Here is an 11,814-nt window from a genome sequence, read left to right as displayed (position 1 = left end):
GGGGGGGTGCTGCCACCCTGCTCTCTTGCAGGCCACCCTGGTGGGAGTGGAGCTGACGCCGCCGGTCACCTTCCACCTGCGGGCAGGATCCGGCCCCGTGTACATCAGCGGGCAGCACATCTCCCGTAAGCGCCGGGGGGGCCGCCGGGGGGCCGCTGCCTCAGCACCCGGCGCTCAGCCCGGCTCTCCCGCAGTGATGCCCGACCTGTCCTGGGAGGAAGAGGAGGAGGATGAAGAGGAGGAGCTGGTGGAGGAGTCCCCAGAGAAGCCCCCCAAGGGCCAAGCCGCCAAGAAGGGCAGCGCCGCCAAGGTACGGGCAGGGTGGCCCCGGTTGGGGGACGTGGCACGGAGAGGGGTCCCCAAACCCCGGGGGGAGGCCGGGACCCTGGGGATGGGACCTTGGAGGGGAAGAGTTGTGGGGTCAGCAGCAAGACCCCCGTGCGCTCCCCTGGCCCCGCTGCCCACGTTCCCGTCTCTTCTCCCCTAGAAGAGGAGGCTGGAGAAGGAGGACGAGCAGTGAGTATGGCGGAGGGGGACGTGGGGCAGGGGCTCACCCGTGTCGCCGGCACGCCGTGCCCCTCACCGCGGCCCCCTCCTCGTGTCCCCCGAGCAGGAACAACGCCGCCCCCGAGGAGCCCCTTCCCAGCAAGGTAGGAGCTGGCCGGGGTGGCCCATCCTGTAGGGATGGGATTAGGGCTCGTTGAGCCCCCCCCCTTGGAGCCCTCGGGGAGGGGAAGGGGCTGCTGCGTGATGCCCCCCAGCTGCTAAACCCCAAAAAGGGGGGAGCAGCGTGGGGCTGGGGGCTCCCCTCGCTCAGCCCCGTCCCCATCCCCTGCAGGGGCGAGGAGGCGCCCGGGGCAAGAAGGCAGCGGCGAAGAAGTAAGGTGGGCTGCGCCCTGCCAGGTGAGGGGTGGGGGGATCGGGCACCCGTGTGCACCCCCCGTGTCCCTGCTGGGGGGGCTCAGGTGGTCCCCGGAGCGGGGCCACCCTGGGGTGCCCGTGTGTGAGACCTTTTCCCCTTCCCTTCCAGGTCTGGCGCAGGAGAGGCTGGAAACCTGCTGCTTTTTGTGTTTCCCCCCCAATAAAGGATCTGCTTTTGCACTCCTGGCCCTCCTTTTGGGGGGGGCTGCAGGGCTGTCCCCCCACCCCGGACACCCCAACCTCCATGTAGGGCTCTGAGGAGCCCCCTGCGTCCTTCCCCTGCCAGCCTGGGGGTCCCGGTGGGGGTAGGGGGGGGACCCGCAGCAGCCCCCTCCCCACGAGTGGGGTAACAAGTGTCGGGTGAATGGGGACAATGGGGGATTATTGAGCAGCGGGGGGAGGATTGTAACCCATTGACCCGGCCTTGGGCTGCGGCCAGCAGGTATTGGGGAAGGGGCCGGAGCCCCTCGGGAGCGCCCGGGGCACTGCTGTGCCGCCAGATTGCCTCCAAGAGGGGAGCCGAGCCCGCCACAAAGAGAGGCTTTAGGGCTGCTCCAGGTGTGGGGCAGCAGTGCCGGGGGGGCTGGGGCGGGGGTAGGGACAAGGGGAGCCCCCCCGTGATGGGGACGAGGGGTGCCAGCCGTGGCACGGCCCCGAGCAGCTCTCCACGGGGGTGGCCGCACGCAGGGGGCTCTGACAGCCGTCCCCAGCCCCCTTCCACCTTTCCCCTCCTGGTGGGGGCTGCTTGCACAAGCTGTCCCCCCCCCCCCCAGCGTGATGACAGCTCCCTGGGCCCCCCCAGCCCAGGAGGGGACAAGGGGAGTGACGACGGCCCCATGGCCATCGATCATCTGCCCCAGCTGGGGGGCCGGGGATGCTGAGTGCATGGGGTGGGAGGTGTTGGCGCTTCCCCAGCTGGGACCCCCCCTCCCAAAAAAAAAAAAAAAAAAAAAACTGGGAAATGTGGTCCTGGCATTTGCCACAGGCTGCAAATTGGGCTTTGGGCTGAATTCCTGGCCCAGGAGGTGCGAAAGCACCAGGGAAGGTTTAACTGGGGCTGTCAGCACTGATTGAGCCCCCCCCCGCCCCTCTGCAGCTGGGGGCTGCGGGGGTCTCCCCTTCTCTTCCACCCCCAAGGGCTGCGGCGCTGCCCTTGCTCCTTGGGGAAACTGAGGCAGGAGAGTGGAGGGGAGCAGTTCCTACAGAGACCCCCCCCCCCCTTCTGGTGTGCAGCCCCTCCAGGCCCCCCCCTGGGGGGTGTTTATTAGCACTTAGCACCCCCGCGGCCCAGCAAATGGAGCGTGGAGGGGTGCGCATCCCCTGCCCCCTGGGGGGGAGCCGATACCCGACCCTACAGCCTTTGGGGGGGGGGAATCTCATCCATCCCTTCCATGGGGTTGGGAGCTGGAGTGTGAGGGGGGGCCGTGGCAGGGCCCCCAGTGCTAAACCAGCCGGTTGAAAACCCCTCGTGGTGATTTTTCTCCATGGGGCATGGCCGGAGGGGGCACCTTGGTGGAAGTAGGGTGCCAAAAGGCATCCTCGGGGCGAGCGCATCCCTCCCTGTCTCCCCCAGGCCTGGCAGGGCTCTCCGCTGAGCAGGGGGGCTCTTCCCACCCCCAACCCTATTGCCATACCCCAAAATCCCCCCCCCCCCTCTTATCCATCCCCTCCCCTCCCCAGGGGGCTCCACCACCTCCCACCATGGGGACACCCCAAGCCCCGCTCGGCCTCCCCACCTCCCCCTTCCCCTCCTCCTCCTCCTCCTCCTCCCGGGCCCCCTCCAGCTCCGATCCTCCTTCCCTCCGCAGCCCCGACGGCCTCCCGAGGGAGGCTCGGCCCCTCGCCACGGGCTCCCCCCGACCTTTAAAGGCCGCCACCGGCGGGGACGGCGAGGGGACGGGGGCTGCGTGGAGCGCGGGGCTCCGGGTGCCGCCCTGCTTTTTGGGGAGCCCTGCCCTGCCCGCCGCCCCTTTTCCCACCAGCGGCCCCCCAGCAGATGCCGGCGAGGCGGGAGCTGACCCCCAGATGGGAGGCTGATGGGGTGGGGGCGCGGGGGGCACGGCGTGGGAAGCGCCGAGGGGGCGAGGAGAGGAGCTGAGCCCCGCCGCCTGCCCCATGCCCCAGCTCCAATCCTGCTCCCCGCTCCTGGGCAGCAGCGCACGAGGCACGGCGAGCGCGGGGGGCACCCGAGCGAGGAGGGGGCCACGGGCAGCCCCCCGGCGGGGCCGTAGCGGCCGTGAGGGTGGCAGCCCGGCTCCCTGCCTTCGTTTCATGCCCGCGGCCGGGGGGTTTCGGCCAGCACCATGCAGCCCCTCAGCCTGCAGAACCTCTCCATGTAAGCGCCCCGCGCGTCCTCGCGCTCCCTCGCCAGCCGGCTCTGTCGGTGTTTTATCCCCCGGCGCGGCTCCCGGCCCAAACTGACCCCCACCGACCCCCCGTTTCTCTCCCTTTCTCTCCCCTCGCAGATGTTTCCAGCTCCTGATGTTCTCCTGTCAGACCCAGGTAGGTCGCTAACGCGCGGGATGCTTCCCTGACCCCGCGGCAGCCGGACCCCGGCTCGCCCCCGGCTGCCTTTACCTGCTGCCGGGTCTCACCTCGCTACGCCGTGGGGGCCCCGCAAAGGGGATGCTGTTAATTAATTTTGCTCATTTTGGGGACATCCCGCGTGGGTGGGTGACGGGGGCCAGCCCCGGGGCAGGGCAGCGATGCTGGAGGATGCCTGCAGGGCTGGGTCACCCGTGGGTGCCCGAACCCTTCCCTGAGGACGAGGCCAGGGGGAGCCCCCCCGCTGCAGGGGGCACATTTCTTGCTCAGGGTTGAGCTCCCCGGGCCGGGCTCTGCCCTCGGTGCCAGCTGAGGGGGTTAACGGGGCGGTGGGGGGGGTTCAAGGCTCGGTGCCCCCCTCCCCTTCTCCCCCTTTCCCCCCTCCCGTCTCTTTTTGTGCGCTTCAGAAAGGCCGCGGCTATTAAAATGCACTGTTCCATATCAGCACCCTCTTCTCCCGAGCCCGAACAAAACCAGCCCCGGCAGCCTTAATACATGCTCGGGACCTTTTTTCCTTCCTTTTATTTTTTTTTTCTTTTCCCAAGGTAAATGCTTTTATTTCTTTGAAAATGAGAGGGGAAGGGAAGCGCCTTTGATGGAGAGGGGCCGCGCCCCCCCACCCCCCCAGCCCACCACCTCCCCGGCCAGCCCCAAAGGCTTTAAAGTGGATCCTGGCAGGAAATGAGACCCCGAGGGGCACACAAAGGTTGGGGGGAGCCGGGACCCTGCCCAGCTTGGGGGGGGAGCAGCAGAGCCCCCCCCCCCCCACCCGTCCCACTGCGGGGGTCCCACGAGCGGGCAGGGCCCCGGGGCGCGGAGGTGGGCCAGCACCCCAAAACGTGTGGCCGAACCCCCTTACATCCAATAACCCCTCACTGGGGGGGGGGGGGAGGTTATGGCACCCCACAGGCACAAACCGTGACCCCGTTTGGGGTCCACACCATGTTTCATCCCCCCCAGCGTGGGGCAGACCGGAGGGGACAGCTCTGTCCCCGGCTCCTGGGACAGGCGGATGGTGCTGGGGCGCTTTGCCTTTGGGACCTTTGCCTTTGGGACCCCCCCAGCCCGTCCTCAGCGCCCTCCTGGGTGCAGGGGGTGCTCCCCGGGGAGCAGAGGCCGGTGAGTGCCCCTCGGGCTCGGGGCACGGCCGGGAGCAGCGGCTTGACCCCGTCCCCGAGGCAGGCTGTGCACAGAGCATCCTCCCCGCGTCCTCCTTGTGCGGGTGCCAGCCGAGGTCCCTGCCTCTCCCTGCCCCTCTTGCCACTTTCTCCTGCTCCCGAAGCACCTGCTCGGGGGTCTCGGCACCACCAAAAGGCTCCAGCCTGGATGGAGACACCTCTGAGACCCCAAATTGGGGGGGTCCCGAGCCGGCAGCGCAGCTCCGCCGGGCACCCCGGCGCTCCCACCAGGTGCCCCCTCTCCGTCCCCCTGCCGTGGGCTGTCCAAAACAAATTGATTTTATTTTTCCCTTTGTAAACAAAGGGGGAGAATCAACCGTCTCCTAATTTTAACCAGTACGTGAGGGACCAGGGGGCCGTGAGCGACCAGCTGAGCCGGCGGCAGATCAGGGAGTACCAGCTCTACAGCCGGACCAGCGGCAAGCACGTGCAGGTGAACGGCAAGCGCATCTCCGCCACCGCCGAGGACGGCAACAAATTCGGTAAGGGGCCCAGTGCCACCCCCGGGGGGGCAGGAGGGGCAAGGTCCTGGGACAGAAGCCCTGGTGGGACATCAGGGAACGGCCGGGGAGGTGGACACCGCAGCTGGATGCTGGTTTTATAACCCTAAAAAAAACCCTTCCTATGGGAGCCTGGCTCCGAATTGGCCGTTTCTGACCTCAAAACTTCCAAATTTGTGTGTTTCTTCCTGATATCACGCGGCCGTAAGCCTGATATTCTGGGCTTTTGCTCTCTTGGGGCAAAGCACCTGAAATATTGACGGGTGGAGGGCAGCGGGCAGAGCCCCCTCCAGCCCCGGCACCATCCCCTGGGTGTTTTATGGGGCTCCCCAGCCCCGTTGCAGCCCCGCCGGGTCCCTGCCACCTTCCCAGGGCTTTCCCTGAATTTTTCCCTCCCGGCTCACGCGCGGGACCTGCCGGGGTCATGGGTTTCGGTGTCGGCTCCCAGCCCTCGCAGCCACCGTGGGGTGAGACAATGAGGATGAGGATAATTGACCCGCCGGGCGCTGGGCTCGGTCTGGCCCTGGAAAAAACCCATTGAAAACCCCCGACAATGAAATGGGGGGGGGGGGGGGGGGGGGGGGGTTGGAAAGGGGCCGCTGCTCTCCGCGGGGCTTTCATCAAACGCCCGGTTTGCCTCTGCTGGGTTTTAACAAAAGCCCTTTAGCATCATGGCTGGGGGCAGCCTCCGGTGAGCGTGGCCGTGCCCCGTCCCGGGGGCTCGGGCACGAGGGGTGGCGAGGGATGGGGGGAGCGAAATGGGGATGGGAAAAGGGCTTTCGATGTCACCTCGGGCACGGGGAGGGGGAAGTTTGGGTGCCGGTGGTTTGCGGCCCCGGTGGGACATCGCCCGGTGCCCCCCTCCTTGCAGCCAAGCTCATCGTGGAGACGGACACCTTCGGGAGCCGCGTGCGCATCAAGGGAGCCGAGAGCGAGAAGTACATCTGCATGAGCAAGCGGGGCAAGCTCGTGGGGAAAGTGAGTCCGGGCGGGGAGGTGGCAGCGTGTCCCTGGTCCCCGCTGTCCCCAAGCTGTCCCCCGAGCCATCCCCGTCCCTCCCGGAGCTCACGGCCCCTCTTTTCCCTCGCGCAGCCCAACGGCAAGAGCAAAGACTGCATCTTCACGGAGATCGTGCTGGAGAACAACTACACGGCCTTCCAGAACGCCCGCTACGAGGGCTGGTACATGGCTTTCACCCGCAAGGGCCGGCCCCGCAAAGCCTCCCGCAGCCGCCAGAACCAGCGGGAAGCCCACTTCATCAAGCGCCTGTACCAGGGGCAGCTGCCCTTCCCCAACAACGCCGAGCGGCAGAAGCAGTTCGAGTTCGTGGGCTCGTCCTCCCCGACGCGACGCACCCGGCGCACCCGCGCCCCCCGCGCCCGCACGTAGCGCCCCCGCCGCCCTCCTCCTCCTCCTCCTGGCCTCCGGCGCGGGCTCTGCCCCTTCTCCTCGCACCCCGGCACTGTTTTCTCCCCGATTCTCTTTATTTTTGGTTTAAAGATGCTCTATTTTTTATACTTGGGCGGCACGGATAGGGGCGGAGGGCTGTGGATGCATTGGCTGGGGTCCCCCCGCAGCACCCCATGGCACCCCAAATTCACCACCCTATGCCTCTGCCCATCACCCTCGGTGGCAGGGGACGGCTGCCCCCCCTTTGGAGACTTCTCCCCGTGCCACCAAGGCCCTGGCGACCCCGTCCTGCTGCCGGTGGGATGCCGAGGCCACCCGCAGCCCCGGGCTGTGACCCGGCTGTCACCCTGCGAGGTGACCGTGGTGACCGGGGGTCCTGCAGCTTGCCGGTCCGTCCGCCTGCCCCGAGCAGCTCTGGGAGGGGTGCCGGCCACGCAGACCCCGGGGGGCCAGCACTTGTACCCCGCGGCCACGAGGTCTCGGTGTTATTTATTGCAGGGGGAGCTCCGTGCCCCTCTCCTGGCCACCGCGGTGGCACCGGGGCGTGCCGGCGGCACAGGGACGCGCGTAGGTGCCTGCGAGGCCGAAGGCAGCAAACACCTTTAGGTTCCTTTTGTTGTTGTTACCGGTTGTGCGTTTTACGAGCTCTGCTGTTTCCTTTGAGTCGGTTTTAGGCCTAAACGCTTAGACTTTGGAGTTCAGTTGTGTAAAGGAGGGAGCCCCGAGGCAAATAAAAGCAGCGTCTAGACGGACCCGGCCTCGGTGAGTTTTCCTTCCAGCGTGACCCCGGCACAGGCAGGCACTTCGCTCCTGTTGGCACGGGGGCACCCAGCTCTCCGTGCCCTGACCCACCTGGGGTGCACACCACGAAGCTTGGGGACAGCCCGTGTGTGTCCCCACGGAGCACCACGATGTCCCCATTCCCCGCATCCCGACGGCTGGGACAGCGTCACCTCGACGCAGTGCCCAATTCTGGGGCCGTCTGTCCCCCCGCAGCCCCCAGCCCGTGCCGTGCCCCCCTCCCCGTAATTACTTTTCCCTCTCACAATGCCCCGGCCGGCCGGCGGGGAGGATGTAATCCCTTACCCACGTCTCCCCCCCCGGCCGCTACAAAGCCCCGCCAGCGTAATGCGGGCGCATGGAGGGGGGCACGGCCTGGAACCGGGGGTGGGCGGGGGTGCGGGGAGAAAATTATAACAGTTTGAGTTAAATGAAGCTTTAAAGCAGCAGAGAAATGCAACACCCAGCAATTAGGGCCGAACAATGCGCCCGGCGCTGCCTGCCCAGGTGTGGCGGGCAGGAATTAGCCGAGCGGCCGGTTTAATTTTTTTCTTCCCCTCCCGTTTCCTTCGGCCCCACAGCCGCGGCTCCTTGTTTCCGCAGGAATTCGAGACCTTCTTGAAAGGAGAGGGCTTTGAGAAAGGGGCCGATCTGTCTGTACCCTCCCTGCCCCCGCCGCCCCCTCCCCAATTTAGCCAAAGCTTCAAAGGTAGAGGAGTTCCCTTTGTGTAATCTCCGCTTTTAATTTTTCCCCGTCCCCCTTTTCTCCCCTTCTCCTCTCCTTCCCAAGCCCTTCCTCTCCTTTCTTTCAGGGTTTTTCCCCTTCCTCCCCTCTCTTTCTTCTCGACCTCCCGGGATAGAAAGGGCTCGGAAGGGTGAGTCCTTTTTTAATTATGGCCGGGGAAGAAAAACCCCACACTGTGTTTTCTTTCTTGTTTTTTGAGGTGAGACCCGGGGCGGGGGGGCGGAGGTGGAGAAAGTGCACTGGAGGATGTCTCGCCAGCCCCCAGCCCACGCGCCCTGCCTTTCCCAAGCCTTTGCTCTCCCCAGGGCTCGGCCACGGGGTGACGGAGGGGTTTGGGGGACCCGTTGGCAAGGGGGGGACACAGGACACCCCACACCCACCCTGCTGTCACCTCGGTCCCATCAGCATCCCCGGTGCGCCGAGCACCCAGGGGTGCCCCTCTCCAACCCCAACCCACGGGAGCAGGGCTTGGGCTGGGGGACGTGGTGTGGCCACCCCATGGAGGGGCACGGGGGGAGCATCCTCCTCGCCAGCCCGGCTCCCGCGAGGCCGAAGGCGGCTCCTGCACATCCTCCTCCATCGCTCGGCTCCGGCGGGTTGCGGCGGGAGGCGGTCGCTGTAGCAACGCGCCGTGCGGCGCAGGGAGGGGATGCTCGGCGCAGGCATGGCTCCCGGCGGACGGGCGAACCTGCCTGCGGCGGGCCATGGGCTCCCTTGAAGGTAGGGCCCTGCTCTCCTCCTGCCCCCGTGCCCCCCCTTCATCCCCCCCCCTCCCAGCCCCCTGCGGAGCCGGCGTTGAAGGGCACCGCGGGGTGACCCCGTGGGGGGCTCTCCGGAGCGTGTCGGCGCGGGGCTTTCGGTGGGTGCGCGGTGCCTGGGTGCAGGAAAGGGGCATTTCCAACCCGCTGCCCCCCCCTTCCCCAGCACCCATGGGTGCTGGGCGTGCTGCTGCGGGAGCCGCAGCCAGATCAGGCGCCGAGGCTGCTGCGCGGGTGCCGGAGGCAGGGGCTGAGCAGCCGCTGCGCCGTCTTCATGCTTGAGAAACTGGGTTAGCACCGGGGGGGCGGCCGCAGCCTCGGCTAGCGATGGGCACGGCCCCAGGGGGACCTCCAGGACGGGGCACGTCGGCGTCCTGGGGTTGGAACCGTGAGGATTTGGCCTCCAGATTATGCTGGCCTTGGCACTGAGGGTGCATGCATGCTCCCCCTGCGTGCATCCCCCTGTGCGCAGCCCCCCGCATGCAGCCCGGTGCGCGCATCCCCCCCCGTGTGTGCATCCATCCCCCTGTGCACGCATCCAGCGGGCCTCCCGGGAGCCAGGAGGGAAACTGAGGCAGCAAACAGCGCCGTGCGTGCCTGCGGGGAGCGGACCCAGCAGCGGAGGCCCCGTCTCCAGGCAGCTCTCTCCCACACACAGCCGGGAATAGCAGCCGGGTTCCTGCGCCGCGGCACCGCTGCAGCCCCGCCGGCACAGCCGCGGCACCCTGCGGCTGGGTTCTCTCCCCAAAATTTCCCTGCTGGAGGACAGGAGGAGGCCGCGGCCTCCCCGCCCTGCCCCGGCACACCCCGCGGCGCTGGGCCAGCCCCAGCGCTCAGCGCCAGGGCCAGGAGGGGCTGGATGGTGCCCCCCGGGAATTGGGGTGCGGAGGGGAGCGGCTCTGCCCCGGCGCTGGGCTCCTCTCGGAGGCACCTCGGAGGTCAGGCTTTGATTTTTGGCAGGTGCTGAGCACCCCCCAGGGTTCTGCTGAGCGCCCTTGGCCCCGGGGCTGTGTTTCCAAGAGGTTCTCCTCCATTAAAGGGGGTGCCACCCTCGGAGCCCCCCCAGGTTGGGGCAGGATCCGCGGGTGCGATCCTGACGCACCACCCATCGCGCTGTGGGGAGGCGCGGGGGGCTCAGCGCTGGGATCAGGGGGGGCGAAACCTTTTGGCTGGAGGTGCCGCTTTGCACTGGAGGGGGGTGCCGGGGCCCCCCCAGCTTGCTCCTGCCGGCGAGCGGGGCCGCGCACGCCAGGTTCCTCTGCGCTTTTCCTCCCTCTTTGTGCCGGGGAAGCGTTGGGCGCGCGAGCGAGCGCCAATAGTGCTTCGTCATGATGCCGGCTAATTCTCCTCTTGTTCCGAAAGGGACTGAGCCAGCAGCAGAGGTGGGGAGCGGCGTCGGGTGCCCCCCCCCCCCCCCACCCACCCACCCACGCACCCAGCCCGGTGCCGAGCTCCCGTTATCAGCGCGCCGGGGGCCGCTCGGCCGCCGCCTGGGCTGCCCGATAGCGGCGGCCGCTCGCGGGCTCTCGGATGCGAGCCCCCAGCGCCGTGCCTCGGCCCCGGCGAGCGGAGGAGGAGGCCGGGGGGTCCCCACCCCCCCCCGGCGGGAGGCATGAGGTGGCCCCAGCCCTAGGTGAGTGGCCCCCCAGCCGTGGGGAGAGGGGAGGAGGAGATCTGGGTAGGGACCCTCCTCCGGGGGGGGCTGCATTGAGCGGGGTCGGCGGCCACCGCCCGCGGTTTTCCCATCGCTGTTCCCGTGCTGTTGCTCTTCCCCACTCGCCCTCCTGGGACCCCAATGCTGAGGGGGGTCTCTGTGGGGTGGGGGCCGCCTCAAACCTTGTCCCCTCTCTTCTCCGGGGGGGGGGATGCAGCCCTGCCCCACGTCCCCATGCCTGTTTGGGGCAGCCCTGCCCTTGCCAGGGGGCCCATGGGGACAGGAGGGCGGTGACATGGGGATGTGGGCTAACGGGGGGAATATCCCTCCCCGGGGGGGCGGCTCCCCCCAGGGTGCACCTGCGCCTGATTTATCCCATGGTTCCCCCCCCCGGAACACCCCCATAGCAGGGGTTTGGGGACAGGGGATGTCCCTGTCCCTCCCTGGGGACAGCGGCATTGGCACCACCACGGGAGGAGGAGCCTGGACGCTCCCAGCCCCACCTGTGGAGTGAGTCTGGGGGGGTCTCAGCACTGTGTTTGGGGGGGGGGGGACACACAACTCATACCCCGCTCCCAGGGGTGCTGGATGCGATGGGGTTGATGCTCCCCACCATGGCATTTGGGGTCTCGTTGTGGTTTTTGGGGGCGCACCCTGCAATTTTGGCCCCCCCCCGACCCCGCGGTGGCTCCTGTATGGGGCACCCCAACCCCGCTGGGGGGCCGTGGGCGTGCGGGGCCGGTGGTCAGGCAGGGCTAAGCCCGGTAAAACCGGGGCCACCAGCTGCCACCTCGGCCCCGGGGAGCCCCCGACCTCATCCCGGGCAGGTGGCACGCTGCGGTGGCCTCGGGGTCCCCAGGGACCCAGGACAGGGTGTCCCAAGGTGCTGGGAGATTTGGGGGCTCCTCGGGGGGGGGGGGGGGGGGATCTCCTGAGCCACGCCGTGAGCCCAGGCCCCACTGGGTCCCCGTCGGCCCCTCCGCGTGTGGGATGAGCAGGCTAATCCCATTCTAATCCCAGATTACGTGCCACGTGAGCCACAGCGGGCTGCGGCGTGGCCATCGGAGCCCTGTGGGGCAGGGGGGGGCCGGGGCCATGCAGCCGGACCCCAAAAACCCAAGGGTTTGGGGGGCGTTTGGGCAGGTGCCGCGCATCCCGGATTAAAAACTGGCGGCTGGTTTGGGATTTTGGAGCGGGTCGGCGAGGTTTGGGGGCAGGAGAGCTGCTGGTTTGGAGCAGATCAGGGAGGAATTGTGTGGTGGGGGGAGATGGGGATGTCCCCTCCACCTCCTGGCTGGGGCGGGCAGCTTGTCACCCCCCCCCC

General features: G+C 68.0%; 2 protein-coding genes across 2 annotated transcripts; both read left to right on the top strand.

Moving 5' to 3' along the window:
- Positions 1-22: 22 nt before the first annotated feature.
- Positions 23-1,082, top strand: NPM2 (nucleophosmin/nucleoplasmin 2; the record flags this gene model as incomplete). The annotated part of the gene is made up of 6 exons (XM_035312817.1): positions 23-125; positions 195-310; positions 488-516; positions 614-650; positions 839-883; positions 1,023-1,082. Coding segments are annotated over 5 exons (330 nt in total), but the record flags the coding sequence as incomplete, so codon positions are not given.
- Positions 1,083-3,381: 2,299 nt separating this feature from the next.
- FGF17 (fibroblast growth factor 17) lies at positions 3,382-6,532 on the top strand (the record flags this gene model as incomplete). Its single annotated transcript, XM_035312816.1, has 4 exons — positions 3,382-3,423; positions 4,981-5,125; positions 6,015-6,121; positions 6,236-6,532. Coding segments are annotated over 4 exons (591 nt in total), but the record flags the coding sequence as incomplete, so codon positions are not given.
- Between the last annotated feature and the right edge of the window lie 5,282 nt (positions 6,533-11,814).

This window comes from Oxyura jamaicensis (assembly GCF_011077185.1).
Source record: "Oxyura jamaicensis isolate SHBP4307 breed ruddy duck chromosome 22 unlocalized genomic scaffold, BPBGC_Ojam_1.0 oxy22_random_OJ109, whole genome shotgun sequence".
Classification (NCBI taxonomy): Eukaryota; Metazoa; Chordata; class Aves; order Anseriformes; family Anatidae; genus Oxyura; species Oxyura jamaicensis.
The sequence above is the reverse complement of the archived record's forward strand: the minus strand, read 5'-3'. Positions and strand labels throughout refer to the sequence as shown.